Source organism: Ahaetulla prasina, chromosome 12, assembly GCF_028640845.1.
Source record: "Ahaetulla prasina isolate Xishuangbanna chromosome 12, ASM2864084v1, whole genome shotgun sequence".
NCBI lineage: Eukaryota > Metazoa > Chordata > Lepidosauria > Squamata > Colubridae > Ahaetulla > Ahaetulla prasina.
This window is the reverse complement of record NC_080550.1, coordinates 22,224,237-22,244,437: the sequence shown is the minus strand read 5'-3', so window position 1 is coordinate 22,244,437 and position 20,201 is coordinate 22,224,237. Positions and strand designations below refer to the sequence as shown.

The following is a 20,201-nucleotide window of genomic DNA, read 5'->3' as shown; positions in this document are numbered from 1 at the left end:
AAGGTCAGTGTATGCGTAAGTTAAACTAAAGCTGGAAGGCTAAGGAGAGAAGGTCAGTACAGGATAAGCTACAATAGCCTCTCTCTACAACACCTCTAATTGTGGTAGTGTGTTGTCACAGGTAGGTTTCCTTACATGCGGATGCCATGCAGAAATAAAAGATGAGGTTAGGGGAAGGAGTCTTTATTCGCTTTTTTTCGTATTTTCAAACCTTTCTCTGAAACCAATGCCTTGCAACTAATTTCAAGGTCAAACTTTTGGCTCCATCAGCTATACAACTATTTTAGAATGGTGTGACCATCCAAAATCACATTAGGTTCCTTTTAATTAGATTTTTAACACTTTTTTACTTCATTCTCCGATGGAGCCTTAACAAACCCTTTGACTGAATTGGGTGCCTGTCAGCAGTACGTGGCACAACCCATCGCATTTATTAATACCACCGATTAATGCAACAACAATATCCCAATTTTAAAAGGCGAGAGTTTTCTCTCACAGCAAGCAGAAAGTGTTTGCTTTTCATTTGTCCTTCCGTCTGTATTTGCCGTTCTTTGATCTTGAGCTGCCTTTTGTTTGCAGTTTATAAGCACAGAGATCAAAGGAATTATGGATCAGGGAAATGAGAACATGTGTTCTGATCTGATGTAAAAAGCAGTCTGCAAAGCCAGGCCCACTCCTTGCTTTCTTTCACTGGGCGGTTTTTTTTTTTGGTTTTTGGTTTTTGGTTTTTTTTGGTAATGTAATCAGAGAATGCTAATCAATGTTCCAGATTCAAAATCCATTTCTTGATGTCTGGAACATTTCATGAACATTTCACCTAAAACACACGAATTTTTTAAAAAGGATGAAAGAGTTGATATTAATTCGACCATCTTTTTGGCCGGGCAGAAAATATCTCATGACCAAATATAGCAGTCGCTCATATTAAATAAAACAACTTGTCTGTACTTGAGACTTCTGTATTATAAAGTTCTAGAATCTTTTAGGTTCACAGAATTGAGATAGCAATGGTTGCTTTTGGTGATGACCTTTGGAAGAGCCAGGATGAAGACTGTATGTCGATCCTGGTTCTTCCTGAAGTCAGTGATCATAGCATCCTTCTGCAGAGACTGTAACTGCAGAATTAATTTCTAGTTTCCAATACAGTTTCCTTTTCTGAATACTTCAAAGCAAAAATGAATCTATCCCAACTCTTTTATACCACCCAATGGGACATGCAGACTTTTAATTCTCAATGGATAGGAAATTGCAGGAGCCATTTTTTTCCCCTGAGATTCTGAGATCCTTACAACAGTCACTCACCAGTCACGACAGACGGTCAATCTTGTTTAACAACAACAACGGAGTTGGAAGGGACCTTGGAGGCCTTCTAGTCCAACCCCCTGCCCAGGCAGGAAGCCCTATCTCTCTGGCCTGATTGAAGACACTTTTCTATTTAACCATTTTTCCTGCTAAAAGGTATCTCGGTTCAGGGGGAAAGTCTTCTGATTTTGTTTTGAACAAAATATGTGCTCCAATTTTTTAAAAAAACAACAACACAAAACACTGCAATTGCATACTAACTGTGCAATCCAAAATATTAATACAAATGGGATCTCGATAAACCTTCCAATGGGTATTATATTAAAAGGCTGACATTAATGCCAGCCTTTTAATGTAAAAGGCTGTGTCCTTTACGCAGATACTACACTCTAGTGGATGTGTTATAAAAGGGAACAAAACATGTTTAAAATACATTTACAGTTCCTGCAGTTGCCCAAATATAGACATGCTTATATGCGACGTATTTTTATTCCATAAATATAATCACATACTCTTCACGCGAGGCATCATACAGAATATTGTAAATAATGAAAAGTTACAGCACCATCTCATGACTGACCTCTAAAAACCCTCCACCCGTAACTATATACTGCGACACACAACCCATTGCTTTGCAGATGAAACTCTGCCAAGCTGTTTGTGTTTCTGTATCGTTTCCATAGCAAAGGTCAGTGTATGCGTAAGTTAAACTAAAGCTGGAAGGCTAAGGAGAGAAGGTCAGTACAGGATAAGCTACAATAGCCTCTCTCTACAACACCTCTAATTGTGGTAGTGTGTTGTCACAGGTAGGTTTCCTTACATGCGGATGCCATGCAGAAATAAAAGATGAGGTTAGGGGAAGGAGTATTTATTCGCTTTTTTTCGTATTTTCAAACCTTTCTCTGAAACCAATGCCTTGCAACTAATTTCAAGGTCAAACTTTTGGCTCCATCAGCTATACAACTATTTTAGAATGGTGTGACCATCCAAAATCACATTAGGTTCCTTTTAATTAGATTTTTAACACTTTTTTACTTCATTCTCCGATGGAGCCTTAACAAACCCTTTGACTGAATTGGGTGCCTGTCAGCAGTACGTGGCACAACCCATCGCATTTATTAATACCACCGATTAATGCAACAACAATATCCCAATTTTAAAAGGCGAGAGTTTTCTCTCACAGCAAGCAGAAAGTGTTTGCTTTTCATTTGTCCTTCCGTCTGTATTTGCCCTTCTTTGATCTTGAGCTGCCTTTTGTTTGCAGTTTATAAGCACAGAGATCAAAGGAATTATGGATCAGGGAAATGAGAACATGTGTTCTGATCTGATGTAAAAAGCAGTCTGCAAAGCCAGGCCCACTCCTTGCTTTCTTTCACTGGGCGGTTTTTTTGGGGGGGTTTTGGTTTTTGGTTTTTTTGGTAATGTAATCAGAGAATGCTAATCAATGTTCCAGATTCAAAATCCATTTCTTGATGTCTGGAACATTTCATGAACATTTCACCTAAAACACACGAATTTTTTAAAAAGGATGAAAGAGTTGATATTAATTTGACCATCTTTTTGGCCGGGCAGAAAATATCTCATGACCAAATATAGCAGTCGCTCATATTAAATAAAACAACTTGTCTGTACTTGAGACTTCTGTATTATAAAGTTCTAGAATCTTTTAGGTTCACAGAATTGAGATAGCAATGGTTGCTTTTGGTGATGACCTTTGGAAGAGCCAGGATGAAGACTGTATGTCGATCCTGGTTCTTCCTGAAGTCAGTGATCATAGCATCCTTCTGCAGAGACTGTAACTGGAGGGCACCATGTAGCAGTAGTCTTCTTTCTTTCTCTTCAGGTTAATGCCAGTTGATGTTGACAAGTCAGAGAGATGGGGCTATCTTGGATGTCAACTATGCATCTTAACCCTAGGGTACCCTAGAGATTCTGCCAATGTCTTGTCCCGGTATCTGGAGGTTGTGTGAATCTGAACGGGTAAAACTGATTCAGATTCAGACTTGACAAGACCAAGTAGCTGTGTATATTTGTATCTCGCAGTGCTGGGAACTCTTCATCTTTAATCTTGGATAGGGATACAGTCCCAATTTGAGGCTGGTGCACACTTTGGGCGAGTGGAATTGAAGAGCACAATGGGAGGGGGAAGTACTACTCAAAAAAAGGTAAAGGTAAAGGTATGTGCTAGTCTTTCCCGACTCTAGGGGGCAGTGCTCATCTCCATTTCAAAGCCAAAGATCCAGCGCTGTCTGAAGAAGTCTCCATGGTCATGTGGCAGGCATGACTAAATGCCAAAGGCACACAGAACACTGTTCCCTTCCCACCAAAGATGGTCCCTATTTTTCTACTTGCATTTTTTATGTGCTTTCGAACTGCTAGGTTGGCAGAAGCTGGGACAAGTAATGGGAGCTCACCCCATTAAGCGGCACTAGGGATTCGAACCGCTCAACTGCCGACCTTTTCGATCGACAAGCTCAGCCACTGAGCCACCGTGTCCCTATATACTACTCAAAGAGCAAGGGGCAACTAGGGGTAAGCTCCCATTACTTGTCCCAGCTTCTGCCAACCTAGCAGTTGGAAAGCACGTAAAAAATGCAAGTAGAAAAATAGGGACCACCTTTGGTGGGAAGGGAACAGCGTTCTGTGTGCCTTTGATGTTTAGTCATGCTGGCCAGATGATCACGGAGACAACTTCGGACAGCGCTGGCTCTTCGGCTTTGAAACGGAGATGAGCACCGCCCCCTAGAGTCAGGAATGACTAGCATATGTGTGAGAGGGGAACCTTTACCTTTTTAGATGGAAAGTTACCGTATATACTCGAATATAAGCCGATCCGAGTATAAGCCGAGGTCCCCAATTTTACCCCAAAAACTGGGGTAAACTGGGGACTCGAGTATAAGCCGAGGGTGGGAAATGAGGCACCTACCGCTGGGGAAACCCTCCTCCTCAGCTGAGAAGGCTGGCGGCCCCCGCCCGCCCTCTCACTGCACCGCAGGGCTTCCCACGTCAGTAAAATGTGAAAAAGAAGAAAAAAACTCGAGTATAAGCCGTATATACTCGAGTATAAGCCGAGGCTTAAAAAAAAAACTCGAGTATAAGCCGAGGGGACGTTTTTCAGCACAAAAAACGTGCTGAAAAACTCGGCTTATACTCGAGTATATACGGTACTTTTTTCTTCTAGCTATATTAAAATAGAAATTTTCTTCTGTATATTGTCACAAGATTGGAATCCTTATTTAAATCTAATAATGTAGATATGTTGTAGAATGCATCTTTGGATTTGTTAGTGGAAGGGTTGGAGGGAGAAGATATAGATCAATTTCTATAACTGTTCACCAATAGAGGGAAAATTTGACTTTTTTGATGTTCTTCAATGTCTTTTATGAAAAATGTGGAGATCTGAATTGTATTAATCTTGCCTACAATGTGTTTTACTTAGTAATATGAATATGGAAACTAATGTTTTTATTGCTTGCTTTAATTATGCTCCCGATTAGTCTCTTATCTTCTCATTGCCTGTTTTCACTGATTTATTGTTTTATCTATATGAATAGTCTGAAAGCTCTAAAACTTGTTCTCTTGCAAACTCCCTAGCTATCTGTGCGGTATTTCAATGACTAAATTCTAATCCCATACATACAGATTCCAACTACCAAAAATCCCAACGACATGTATGTGGGGCAGGGGAAAAGGTAGGCTCAAACGAAACGCAAAATGGGAAAATGAAAGAAAAGCAGAAGAGATTTTGCTAAAAACTATTTTCTTTTAAAAATTTTGTAAGGCGAATAGTAACAGGAATGAAAAAAGGGGAAACAGAGATAAGAAAATAGAGAAAAGGTATAAGACTGTGATGGTGAACCTATGGCATGCATGCCAGAGGTGGCATGCAGGGAGCCCTTTAAGTGGCTGCGCGCGCTGTCACCAGCTGCTCTTCCAGATTCCGTCGTGTGCATGCATGGCGGACCTATGACACGCATGCCCACCTTGTGGGCATGCCCACCGGTCAGCTGCTCTCTTCAGGGTTCCGTTGTGTGCATGCGTGCCCGTCAGCTGGTCTTCGAGACCAGCTGGCTGACGCGATGCATGTGCCAGAACCCGGAAGAGAGCAGCTGGCCAGTGCGCATGCATGTAATGGAACTCGGAAGAACAGCTGGCCGCCGCGCACATGTGCACTGGCCAGCTACTTTCTTCCAGGGTCCAGCAGTCTGGCATGTGCATGGGCACACACATATACGTGCACTCCAGGTTTGGCACTTGGTGCCGAAAAGGTTAACCATCACTGGTATAGGGCAGGGATGAAATGTAAAATTTGTTACTACCAGTTCTGTGGGTGTGGCTTGGTGGTGGTGGTGGTAATGTGACTGGATGGGCGTGACCAACTTTTCTTTTCTTTTTTTTACACTTAAAAGCATTTTTTCTACAACATCTTCGGTCGAAGAGGTTGTAAAAAAATGCTTTTAAAAGCCTCTGATGATCAGGCAACTCAGCTGGGATCGCCAGAGGAGCCTTTTAAAAGCATTTTTTTCTACAACCTCTTCGGCCAAAGAGGTTGTAAAAAAATGATTTTAAAGGGTTCTGACTATCCCAGCTGAATTGCTTGATCATCAGAACCTTTTAAAAGCATTTTTTTACAACCTCTTCGGCGGAAAAAATGATTTTAAAAGCCTCTGACAATCCCAGCTGAGCCACGCAATCATCAGAGGCTTTTTTTTACTTTTAAAAGCATTTTTTCCGCTGAAGAAAAAATGCTTTTAAAAGTAAAAAAAAAAAACTTTGATGATTGTGCGGCTCAGCTGGGCTGCGGGGGGGATTTTTGCTACCGGTTCTCCGAACCACCCACTGCCATTGCTACCGGATTGGGTGATCCAGTCCGAACCGGGAGCATTTCACCCCTGGTATAGGGTCTCCTGTTTGAGCAGGGGTCTGGACTAAAAGACCTCCAAGGTCCCTCCCAGCTCTATTCTATTCTAAAATGGGTTAGGGTTTACAGTATAACTCTGCAATAATGTCTTTTCAAGACACTCAAGAAAGACTACTTTTAAATTTTAAGAAACGTGCACACAGCAGGTATGTGTTTCAAACTTACATCATACCTATTTAGCCCTAAAATAGAGTCCAGTTATGGAGCTTTTAGATATCTCTAGAGGGGAAAACTATGAGATGAATAACCACCAAAAAGCAAGAGCAACTAGAGATAAGATCCACTTTGTAGCACTATATCAAAATTATCTGAAGAATGAACACTAAATGTGATAGAGAAGCTGATTAATAAAAGAACTGTTTTGAACATATAACAAAGAGCTATGATAAGGTTCGTGCTGCATTCAATTCTAAGTTAAAATTTCTGTTAAGTCCTCCATTACACTTCTGGTCACATATCAAGCATTTCATACTAGATTCTCTCGTTTTACAATACTTTGGCTTTTTCTCCTGACATACCCAGCTCTCACTTGCATACCAGAAAGCAGGAGAAGTGTGGTATTGCACTAACTATTTCTCAATTAACTAACATAGCAAAAGCTTTCTCCCTGACAGAACTTTTTCAATGATTCGTTGAACAGTAAAAATCACACCTGCCTAACGCTTACCCAATATAAAAATTCACTGGGTTCTCCAATCTGGGCCACTGTTACATCTTGTACATTTTTTTCCAGACGCTCGAAAGAAACTGATCTGCAAGAAGAGTTTGCAATTTTTTTTTACTAGTTTTTCCTTGTGTCAGGGACTATCATGACTTTCTTCTAACTGTCTGGAACAGATGCTTGAAAATAGTCACATACGGTGTTTCTCCGAAAATAAGACATCCCCTGATAATGAGCACATGCGTTAAAATACTTCCAGTATTTTCCATCAATGCCTGAAATCTTTCAAAAGATTTTCAAAGCTTTCAGGGGAGTTAAGGCTTATTTTTCCATACTCCTTTTCTTGGAGATTGATAGGGGTATATGAGGGAAGGATGCCACCGCTGGTGGAGGGACTTGTTGCGCCCTTTTTAAGGCTGCTGGTTCACCTTTGGTCCCCACCTGACACTCAGCTCTCACCTGTGGCTCCAAGTACCTGTAACACACAGAGGCCACAGTCCAGTCAACGTCTCGGCAGACAGGTCAAACCAGGCAAGGGCAAATGATAACTCAGTGAGATAGGAGATTTGTCTATCGCAACATGTGAAATCTGACCCTGGCAGAGTGTGTTGAGGAGACTGATCCACAGTCTAACAGTTAAGAAGGCAGATCCAGCAGACGTTGTAAAGAACTAACAATATGTCCCAAAAGTGCTTTTTCGAGAGGCAACTGGATTTTCTTTGTTTTTCCTTGAAAACGTTTCGCTTCTCATCCAAGAAGCTTCTTCAGTTCAGTTGGATGAGAAGCGAAAAGTCTTCAAGGAACAACAAAGAAAATCCAGTTGCCTCTTGAAAAAGCACCTTTGGGGCTACCATGACTTGGATGACTCAGAATTTCCATAGACATTTAGCTAAGAATATGACAAGACACTTAAATAGCCACTGCAGCAGGAGACCTACCAGCCGTAAGGGTTCTCTATGCCACTAAATTAAGGTCTCTTTCTGCCAAGAGAGCAGGGCTGCCCCTGTGCAATAGCTCTTCCACTTAAAACTCCACCAAGGCACAGGTTTCTGTTGTGCAGTTCATACTTATAGAATTCGTTTCAATTTCACTGTTTGATATGCTACCCTCCACATTTCTAAAATATGCCTTCCGGCACTTTTTCATTTCGGTTTTCTATGACTAACTACTATAGAACAGAATTATATATTTTTTTATTAACCCTGCTTCAGAATTTACTAACAATTTTGAAAGATTTCCTGTAAATGCCAATGGTGAGCTATGCTTTGCTGGTTTTGCTGGGTATCAAGACAGCTTTTGCAAGGTGACTCCTCACTGGGTGCTGGATCCAAGGTGTGGCATGATCTCTTGGGAACAAAGGAGAGGTCCTTAAGGTCATCCACCTGACTCTGGACAGAAGCTCCTTGTGAGTAGATCACAGAAACTGCTGTTTTGACTGTCAGTTGATTAACGGAGTTGCTGAGAATCAAGACCACATCAACGTCACATTCACAAAGTAGCCTTTACAGACATGAAGCTTGATTGACTCTTACATCTTAAACATTTATTTGGAAATTTATTTTTTGCATATTGAAGATGATTAAGACTTTTTGGACTGGCAAGATATTACTGTGTTCATTGGGTGATTTTCCATCTCCTTAAAAGGTGATGGTGTACATTTGATTTTAATTTTTTAAAAAATGTTGTTGTTGTTGTTGTTGTTATTATTATTGTTGTTGTTGTTGTTGTTGGACTCTGCAGCAAAAGGCTACTCAGTATATGGATTTTGGAAAGTCAATAATGGATTAAGAGGCCAGAAGAATTTGGAATTATAATCCTGAATTATTTAGAAGATATTGTCTCGTGGGAAAATAGAGTTTGCTTTCATTTTTTTAGGATAAGAAAACCTTAAAGGCTGGACGTTAAAATTGGAGGATAAAGAAAAAAACAGCAGAAATCCTCAGGACAAATCTTTGAATATTTTTCAGCTACGTTCTTGGACAGAATGGATCAAAGGCCTGATAAAATTGAAAGAGCACATTCTAATAAAATTGCAAAACAATCTCTAATGTTAAAGAAAATTATTTTATAAAAAGAATTTGTTAACAATTCTAACAGTCACATTATGCTGGTGATTCATATTAGATACATGCCCATTAAGATTTTGCCCAATAAATTTTACCCAATAAATAAGATTTTTCCCTCTGTTGAATTTTATCTTGACTCTGACTCTGTAAACCGCTTAGAGAGGGCAGTAAAAGCACTATGAAGCGATATATAAGTCTAAGTGCTATTGCTATCTTGTTTGTTACAACCCTTTTCCCCCAGTTTCAAAAGCCTTTTTAAAATATGAATCTGTTTTCAATAATGTTGACAGGCCTTTCTACTTCTGTGTTGTATGTACATTTGATAAGCAACCCATCCACATCCTCTGCCACATTATTTATTTTAATACACATTACCGATTGACATAGATCAATAAATGAGCATTGGCTTATTACAGCTGCTTTACCATCTATCGCTCCAAATACTGTAGCAAATTAACCCCCTTAACCCCCACTATTATTTTTTTTAAAAACAGAGGCTGTTAAATGCTTTGCTAGTATAATATTAAAGAACTATGCTTGCTATTCTCATTATCTGAGATCAGAGAGAGACCTGGCCTGGAATTTTATTTTTCTAAATTTTAATTCTCGTTATCAATACAATAATTCACACATGAACATTGATATTTTATTCTAAAATGCTGCCATTTTTGCAGGCTTTCTAAAATTTCCCACATTTGTACTTATCCAATTTTTGAAGTTAGAGACATAACTTATTCTCCAATGTTTCTCATGCATTATAGATAATGGATCTGAGATAATATTTGAAAGCTCTTTCAGTACCTAAGTGTATAATCAAACTCTTAAGAGGCATGAAATCATCTCTTTGCTTATAATGGATACAAATCACCTTTTAGATTGGCAAAGCTTGTCTTTGCCACAGTTGACATAAATTATCTTCTCTAAGCATCCTCTTCCTCAAACGTCATCTTCCTTCTAATATAGCCAAGGAAGCACTTTTTCTTACTTTCTTATTCACAACCATTGTTCATGATGAGCTTTGGTCTTCCTAGTATTTTTATTTGGAAGATATCTGTCAAGAAATCAGGAACTATTTATTTATTTTTTATTTATTTTTTTATTTATCATATTTATATACCGCCCTATCTCCCTAGGGACTCAGGGCGGTTCACAGGCAAATAAAAATACATATAAATACAGAATAAAATAACAGTTAAAAAGCTTATTCTACATGGCCCAGTTTTTTAAAAAAACCATATAAATAATAAAACCCATTAAAACCAGTATAAAATTTAAAATCTACTCCAGTCCTGCACAAATAAATAGATGTGTTTTAAGCTCGGATAGAGTTCAAAAGTACTACAAGTTTATTTCATGCTATCTATACACAAGAATCTGATCTATTAACGATCAAGGCAAATTGCCATCAGATAAGTCAACAGACTTCAAGGGAGGGGCTGGACTTAAGATGTAGAGATTCCAAACTGATGATGCATTTGACCCCAACCAGGGGTAAAATGCTACTGGTTCAGGCGAACCGGTAGTGATAAAAACTACCGGTTCAAGAAAACTGGTAGTTAAAAAATCTACCGGTTCCTATGAACTGGTATTTTTGACAATCATCTGTGCCGCGCAGTTTAGCTTTGCTAGAAAGCAGGAAATCCTGCTTTCTAGCAAAGCTAAATCCCGCGGCACAGCTGATCCCCCCCCCACTGTTCTACTTACCTTCCCATACCCCCTTTTGGTGCGTACTGTGCATGTGCATGCACGCAGCGCACATTTGGTGCGCAATGTGTGTGTGCGTGCACAGCACTCTTGGCATGCAGCGCACATGTATGGCCAGCAAATCGATAGCAAACTGGGTCAGATTTCACCACTGATCCCAGCCTTAGGCTCAACTTAGTCATCTCCTACAATACCTGACTTTTTTTTCCCTCCATGGTTTTGTTACTTTCCTTAATGTGATACAGACCCTTTTAAGTTCTACCAGTTCAGTGGTTCTTGCTAAGCTATCATATACTGGCTTCTTTACATATCCTCTGTTTTATTCTCTCATGGGAACAGTTTGCAGCTGTACTTTCATATATTTCAATTTTCATGATTCTTTCAGAATTTCTCCCCAAGGGTTTTCCTTGTAGTTTTGTAAACAGCTATCCAAAGTCTTGAATATCCAACTCCAACACCTTCTATATTTTGAGCTTCACACATGGTCACATTTCCCTTTAATATTTCTGACAATTATTATTATTATTATTATTATTATTATTATTATTATTATTATTATTATTATTATTATTATTATTATTATTTAAATTTCTATACCGCCCTTCTCCCGAAGGACTCATTATATATCATCAATCAATTCTTCCCTATGAACCAAGATACCATATCCTCTTTCCATTTTCAACAATATTTCCTATATATTTATTAGATATTCCATTTATACAGTTATGACTTCCGATTATATTAGATCATTACAAATCTCCATTATTCCTACAGCTCTGTGAAACTTTCATCAACTGCTCTAGAAAAGAACCATTCATGTCTATCAGTTACTTTGCAGTCCCTGCAATATTACCTTTTCCCCCCAAAGAAAGCTTTCATTTTTAAAATCAAAGATTTTTTATGGAGAAAAACATACTATTGACATGTAATTTATCTCCCTCAATTCTAAGCATATTTCTTTTGAACAATATATTGGATATATATTCAAAACAGGTCAAGCACCTGTTATATATGAGGTTCAGTTTATTGTATAAACCTTGCAAAAACACATCTCATAAATTATGGTATTCCCAACTGAAATCTTGCAAGATTCAGGCAAGAATTCCCATATTTCTTCAGATTCCCAACAAGAATACCAAAATAATAAATAAAATTGTAATATAAAAAAGGTTTGCATGCATTGTTGGTCTTAAAATACCTATATCACAATATTTAAGTAGCTCAATCACTATTACAAAAAAAGAAAATCCTTAAAACTGTTGATTCAATAATTTCACATGTAAATGAACTGCCCTGTTTTACAAAATTACTGCATGTATACATAAATGTGACTTGCAGTGTTGCATGTCCCAACTTCCTTCTAGATGAACTACAACACTCAGTTTTCCATCAAAAGGAGAAATGGAAAATATATATACTATGTACTGTATACAACACATAAATGTTGTCCTTCACGTGAGTGAAAATACCACAGTCCAACTGCAAACTTTAATAACCATTTATTGCAAATTTTGCAAAAAAAATAATGATAAAGGTTCAGGAAAAATGAGCAATGTGACAATGATTTAAATTAAATGGGCGTTAACTATGAATCACCAAAATCCTCATGCTAAAAGAGCATTTATGTCAAGATCCAAGACAAATAATTTTAGTACGGTATATTAAAATTTTAATACTCTAATAAAAGAAGAAGCATTTCATTTTCTAGGTTTTTTCTAGTTTTTTTCTTCATTTTCTAGTCTGGCCACAATCTACACTGAGTCCGAGGCTCATATATAAGGGAATAAACTCCAGCGAACAGAACTGAACTTACTTCCAAGTATCGTAAAGTTGTACTGGATTATGTATTAAACCAATTCAGGGCAGTATGTCTAAAAGCCCATGCCTATACCAAAACTATGCACCGTGTACAAAAATACTGTCTGCAATCACTAGCTGTTTTAATGCTTGCCTGAATATTACATACCGTGTTAATGTTTAGCACATACAAACTAAGTATTTGTTTGGCATTCATCTACTTACCTCATTTTACGATCAAGGGAACATGTGCTTTACACTCTAGTTTATACCTAATGTCTTACTTAAGCATTATGAAAAAATATTCAATCTCCTGTTTACGCACATAGGTAAAAGGGCAATGTTAAATCTATTGGCTAGTGCTTGTCAAGAAACTTGCACCCTACTCTGCTAAATACCACTTGTGTGCAGACTATAATCATGCTACGGTATCTTTCCATTTCCCTCTCACGTGTTGGAACAAGGGAAAGTATCACAGTAATAAAAGTGCACTTGCCCCTGGAAACAACCACCATTTGCATTGACTGACTTTGATAATACAAGTCTGCTAATGCATAAACAAAATATCAATGACCAAATATGCACAAATCAGAAATTTGGTTTTTCATTCATCGCAAGTATACTACTGTGCCCAAGAATGACTCCAGTTTAGTGTTATGTCCAAATTTCTTGTTATTTTCAAGCAAGCCATCAATTGTAAGTACAGTAAATAAACTTTAGACCGTAGCTTCTGATACTGTCAGCAACAAACAAGGAGATCTGGCTATGTTCCTAGAAAATGAACTTATTTTAAATGAAGTCCAATAAAAGAAACAAGAAGTTAGGAGCAATTAGCAGGCCTAACTGTTCGTGAATATAAGCTAGCATTCATCACAGTTCTGACACAATTCTATCCAAACAATGTTCATTCCTGCAGACAATTATTTTATTATAACCAAGAGCATGTAGTTGGGGATGACTTTGGAGACAGGAGAAAGGCCACTGCTTAGGCTGCAGAGTCTTCATCCTGCCTCCCAAGACCAGTCCCACATACTATTACAGCAGGGGGAAATGTGGTTCACAGAAAAGACACACATTAGTATCCCTTACCTTGACCACAGGATGTCCACCGGTAGATGCTTTTACTGCTCCTCTGCTGCCTTCCGTTTCATAATGTGCTCTGTGATGGGTTTTTGGTTGTACTTCTATTTTCAGTTCACACTGCCCATATTGTATGGGTAAAGGCCAGTCTAGAGGCGGCAATGAAGATGTGCTAAAACCAAGAAGTACATATATTTCAATATAAATATAATCTTTTTTTAACCTCCCTTTCAAATGTCCACGTTTTTGGGGAGGTAACACTATAAATATAGTAATAAAGCTGTGAAGTGTTTTCAAGAAAGATTTGAACAGTCTTTTTCCACATTAAAATGTAATTTTAATTTGTTTTAAAATAATTCAATTATAATTGTTTTATGTTAACAAATATTACACTAGTTACCGGCAAAGGAGAAAGCAGATGTGAAGGATTAAGGGGAAAAAATAGAAAAAAATTTGCATCAACTGTTTCCCGCCCCCAGACTCTAATAGCTCTCCTACGCATGAAGAGGCTCAGTTATGGCTAAAACTATTACAAAAGTGTGACATATTTCATAAACCTGCACTATCTGCACGCATGATACTCTGCATGACCTAACTCATAACTTTCCATAAGCGTTTAAGCCCTTTGTCGAGCACACCAAAGTGAACTATCTGTGGAATTCCTTTCATTCAGTTTTACTATCCCTCCTCAAAGATCCAATATGAATTGCAGTATTGTTGTTATGTACACACATTAAACATGTGTTAATGGAACATCAAGCTACCACCAGCTACACAGGATTCTTATTGCAGGGAAAGGTAAATATTAAAAATAAAAAGATTAGTTAGCGAGCTAGGATTTAAGCATATTGTACAGTGATAACATAAGAAAAAGTGCCTAACGCAACCTTAGCAAAGGAGGCAGATAAATAGTTCAAGTCCATTTTTTTAAAGTAACAGTTTAAACAGTGTGGCACGAACAATGAGCTTGCATTCAAATTCTGTTAGTTAGCAGAAACAGTCATTACCGAAGAATATTTCACACTACAAAGACAATAAGCAGAGAGGGCCACTTCACTGAGAAAACATTCTGTATTATTCCAAAATATTTATGACTAGGTTGTAAGACTCCTATTTCTTTTATAAAAAGTTTTATTTTTACAATCATATCAAATAATTCATCCAATGTACAGTTATATACAATTAGTCGGGCTTGCCCAGTCACCACCACCCTTTTTAACACTCTTCCCTCTTCTACCTTCTTTTACTTTCCAAACCTTCCTCTCCTTCTCTTATCTACATCCACTCCTCCCTCCACCCTACACCTTCCTTCTCCCTCTTCTATCCCTCTTCCTTCCTCTTCTCCTCTTTCCTACCTCCTACTCTCTCTTTTCTCCCTCCTCACCGTTCTAAAATGGTAACTGGGCAGACCCGACCCTACATTAATTATATTTATACATCTTCAATAATCCCTGTACATTCACCATCACTCCATCTCTAGCCTCAACCCCCCAATTCCCTCCCCTTACCCCCACCCCCACCCCGACTTCCCAGAACAAAATGCAGGGTATCAAAACTAACAATCATAATCCAAAATAATTCCTAAATTATAATCTCTAGTCACACCACACTTAGTCACACTCTCAATTCCCCTCTCCTTCAGAAATATATCTAATACAAAATATTTCCTAAATTTACTCATATGCTATTCGATATTTTTTTATCTGATACTTATTTTGAATATAATCAATCCACATTTTCCATTCTAAAATATATTTTTCTAGTGTATAGTCTTTCAAGTAAGCGGAGATTTTTGCCATCTCTGCCAGATTTGATACTTTGAGTGTCCATTCTTCAATTGTAGGTAATTCTTCTTTCTTCCAATACTGAGCAATCAAAAGTCTTGCGGCTGTTATTAAGTTCAAAATCAATTTAGTCTCTATAGCAGTACAGTCCATAATTATTCCTAGTAGAAAGAACTGCGGTGTAAACTTAATCTTCTTTTTCAAAATATTCTGCATAATCCACCATACTTTAATCCAAAATGCTTTAACTTTTTTAGTAAGACTCCTATTTCTGAAGTAATGGAAAAACTACCACTAAGGAATGTATAGCCCTTAATTTCAGAACATAAGCAGACACTGGCTAACAATAATCTACTCTGAATCTGTACAAAATCGACTTTTCCCTCAATAGATCCTAAATTGCTACAGCTAGGCTTTCATAGTTGTCTGGATTATTTAAATTTATCTTCTAAAATTAAGCAATGTCCTCTTTATTTAACATGACGAACAGAGTTTTTCAAGGTTAAAAGTAGAATTACTAACGCACTTCTTACCAATTCAAGGAACTAGTCAATCATTCACCCTTTTCCAAACTGCAGAAGATGGAAAATCAAAGAGGATTTCAAATATATCTTTAAAAAGAAAGTGGGGGGGGGCATCTGGACTGCTAGGGCATGAAATATGAAAGATGATCCAAGATCCGCTCTATAAACTAGTGGGAAAAAGAGCAATGATACAGATATAGCAGCTTTATTAATAGTAACACGTAATATTCACCATTGCTTGGAGAATGGAACTTCCAAAAGGTCAAAAAAAGCCAACACAAACTAATAAATAAATAGAGGTGCCAAAACAAAGATACAAAAAGGATTTGCCAATAAAGATGATGCAATCAGGTTCTTTTCACAGGGAAGGCCCTGTTCGTAAGATAACCACCAGGTATAGCACTGATGTGGTTTTATTGTTATTGATATTTCTTGTGCCCAAGATTAGAAAAATCGGTAATGATGGGCTGGGAAACTGAGAAACTGGTAATTAAACTGAAACTGATACATTAAGTGAGGCAAAACAAACAAAACATTCCTATTGAACTGTTCTTTTAGATATCTACTAATGGATTGTACCAATCAAAGGTAAGTAAGATTAGATCTACAGGCATCCATCGCATAACATCTAAAAGGAAATTAATCAGTAAATCCTTCATTTAAAAAAAGGGATATGATTTAACCGAGTAAAAACAGTTAAGTTGCCTGCACCTGCACATCACTGTATCATTTTTCTGTGACAGATTTAACTTCAGTTAATTAGTACTGAAAGAAGCTGTTTACAGATGCTAATGGGTAGCCCCTGAGGTGAAGCTTGCCGAAAAGACGGCAAGGGACATTGTCGAATGATTGCAGAGAGCCTGCTACGCTTCAGCAAAGTATCTAGGGCAGCCACAAAACTTTTCCCCATTCAAGATTTCTAATCTTGATCTTGGGCATGTTACTGTGAACACTGAAGTAGTTTTCTCAGGCTTGTTAAGCCAGGGTTGTTTTGCCAAAGTTTGCCAACTGTAAGAAACTAACTAAAACCGTATCGGTTGCTCAAAACCAATAGCAAGTGAGATCTTTCACGTTTCTGAAGTTTTTCTTAAAAAGACCAATTTTAAAGGGTCACGTGCCAGGTTGATTTTTATTGATATTGGAAACTTTAGCCAAGTAAAATGCTGAGGTTTTAAGAAATGATTAGTAACCAGGTCTTTGGTGTACTTTTAATTGAATAAAAGCTTGTTTCAAACGTGATCAGGCATGATGCAACCATGGTACAAAAAATGTCAGGAGAACTCAGCTGGGAAACATAGACAGGATAAAATATAAGAAACTCCTGCTTCATAAGGAAACTAGGAAAACTTAATTGTGGCTTTAAAATCAAAAGCCAATGTTTAATGAGTCAATGTTTTATCACAACTTTAAAATGTTAGCATGTTTGCCACTAATAAGGAACTGAATTAAAACACTAGGTGAACAAATATAGCTATGTGTAAATGTTTTAACTTAATAACTATATACTTTAAAATGTTTATTTTTCTAAGACATATTGTAGGCACTTTGAAAGTCCTCAACTTGTATGAGCACTTACCCCTTGGTCAACAAACGTATTTGTAGGCTACGTTTACTCAATATAGCTGACTAATTTATATACATTATTGGTGAATAATCTAGATATGAAATTTTTGTTCGGGTTTCTTTCTGTAGACACAGCTACTAATAGCTTTCCATTGTAATGTCACAGGAAGTATTTGAATTGCTAACTCAAAATCTGGAGTACTGTTTAAAAGGATTATTTGAAAACTCGGCAACAGCCTAGCCAGAATGGATTATAAAAAAAAAAACCCACCAGTTTCAACCTCCTTAACCAAAAGAATACTTAGAAGAACTGTATAGTTAGTAGCCAATATTGGTTTTTTTTCCCCTGGTTGCCCAATCCTTTTTCTCTTCTTGGTCTTTACACTGCAAACTTTCCTTCTCTTCTTTCCTTCTAGTATCTTCCAATAGTCTTTTTTTTTAACTAAAGAGCAATTAACAATTTGAAAGTAGTAAATAACATTTAACTCCCCGCACACTTTTGATAAAAGGAGAACATCTGTTAGATATCACTTGTGGTACTCCCCTTTTCTTATCATGCACATCAGAAGGATGTTCGCTGGCCAAATCACTTTTGAACTTTCTAGATTTGGGGAGTGAAGAGGAGGAAAAGGAGAAAAGAAAAAAATATTGACAACTTTACAGGAAGTCAAAAACCAGACTTCTCAATGGCAGAGGAGAAGTTAAAACTAAGCTTGGTTAGTTTTAACTTTACAGGATTAGGGGAGGAGGCTTATAGCCTTTGATATGAACCTAATCTTATGGGGATAGTTCTGTTATATGGAACTCCAGAATTAGGTTAACGGAGTAAGCCAAGAATGTGGTTACGATAGTTTAGCTATCAACACAGTCTGTGCATGTTTAACAGAATCCTAATAGAAGAGTAGATATCCTCCAACGTGCAGAAGTAACAGAAATAAAATGTTACATATGCACAGATGCTTTCAAAATCCCACCACTGTGTTCAAAGAGAATACGCATAAAAATACACAACATAGAATTTGCATTTTGAGTGCAAAGACTATGGACGCTGGCTTTTGAGTCTAAGGGGAAATGTTCAATTCTGCAGCCTGTTTTAAACTGCAACTCTGCCACCACTGTTTTCGAGAACAACTGAAACTTGCTGATTTTCATCTCTTAAACCCATCAAGTTTCAGACACCTTCTGCGGAGATGAGGCAAATGGTGGCTTCAGATAAAGGCCGTTTCTTTTGTGAAAACTCAGTTCTGGAATTCTCTCCACCATGTTAAGCCTTACACGTTCATTAAAATGAACTTACTTGCTCTTAATGATTTAAAGCACTTTTCAAAAATTGGTAACCCTCTAATTAGGCTACAGTGAGGCAGGTTGTGCTGAGAGAGAGAGACATTACCCCAAACCTACTCCGTGCCTTTTCATGGCTGAGGATGAACTTGGGCCTGGGTCTCCTCGCTTACAGTCCAATACCTTCACAGTTAACACCACACTGGGCCTGTGTTGAAACCACAACTGTCCAGAGACATAAAGCAGAAAGTTTTCTGGGAACAAAGTTTTCCAAAGAATAAGAGCCATGGTTTAGTAATTTCCATTCTCTTTCATTTCCTTTCCTATAGAATATAGAGTACTAGAGTTGGAAGGGACCTCAGAGGTCTTCTAGCCCAGCCTCAGCTCAAGCAGGAGAACCCTGTACCATTTCAAACAGGTTGCTCAAAAGCCACCTCTTAAAAGCCATTTCTTCTTAAAAGCCTGCAATGATGCAGCATCCATAACTTCTGAAGGCAAGCCACTCCACATATATATACTGTTTCTTTTTTCCCCTAATGCATTTGTTAAACAGTCCTGTTCCATATTCTCTAATATAAAGATGCTATAGCCCCCCTCCCCATTTTTTAAATATTTTTTTAATTTTTTGCCTGCAGGCTGCTGTTTTAAAAAGAAGGTTTTATCCTTTTATCTATGGTTTTCTGTTTGACAGCTGGCTTACTGTCTCTCATACTTCACTTCTGATGAACATAGTTCTGTCTACAAATGCTTATCATTCTATACTCCTGTTTGTAAAGCATTTTCCGTGTTGCTTCAATCTTATTTCCATGCATAAACCTCTACAATGCTTAATCTCATTATCTAAAAGTTTACCTCTGATATCTCTGTTCTTAAAACATTTCTCTCGTTTTCTTGTTTTTAATATGTGTCACTTCCACTATGACAATTTTGTTTTCCTAACTTCTTTCTTTTTCTCTTTCCTTCTTTTTCTTTCGTTCTTTCTTTCTTTCTTTCTCTTTCTTTCTCTCTCTCTTTCTCCTTCCTTCCTTCCTTCCTTCTTTCAATATTCTGGGAGGAAGTCCTCTTTTATTACTATCACCAGCAGGGAGCAAATCTCACCACAACATTGTTCTAACTATATCATCATTTCCAGAACTATTTATGAAGTATCAAATGTACTCATTAACTTGGGCAACACATTCTAACCTGAGGATCTCATCATCTGCCACACGAACGTGTTCACATGTCTGAGTCATGCCCACAGTTTTCTTGATAAGAATTCACAAGTGACTTGCCATCGCCCTTTTCCAGGTTTAATTGTGGCCTTCTCTGTCCTAGGAGCATTGGCTTCCCTATTGTTCTCAGATGGTTTCACACTCCTGATGGATTACTTTAAACCAGTGCTTCTCAATTATTTTCTGTCATGCCCCCCAAGGAAGAAGAAAACATTTTTCGCGCCCCCCCGCGCGACTGTAAATAGTATCATGTTTGTTATGTTAGTATGTTTGCCGAAGTCAAACGCGCCCCCCTTTACGGAGC

The 20,201-nt window shown here is 37.8% G+C and overlaps 1 protein-coding gene across 1 annotated transcript in view; it reads right to left on the bottom strand.

The window, feature by feature from the left end:
• NFATC3 (nuclear factor of activated T cells 3) overlaps positions 1-20,201 on the bottom strand; it is a 64,980-nt gene that overhangs the window by 24,190 nt on the left and 20,589 nt on the right. The window contains exon 3 of the mRNA XM_058155181.1: positions 13,541-13,703. Coding sequence (XP_058011164.1) covers positions 13,541-13,703 — 163 coding nt within the window. The remainder of the gene's footprint in view (positions 1-13,540; positions 13,704-20,201) is intronic.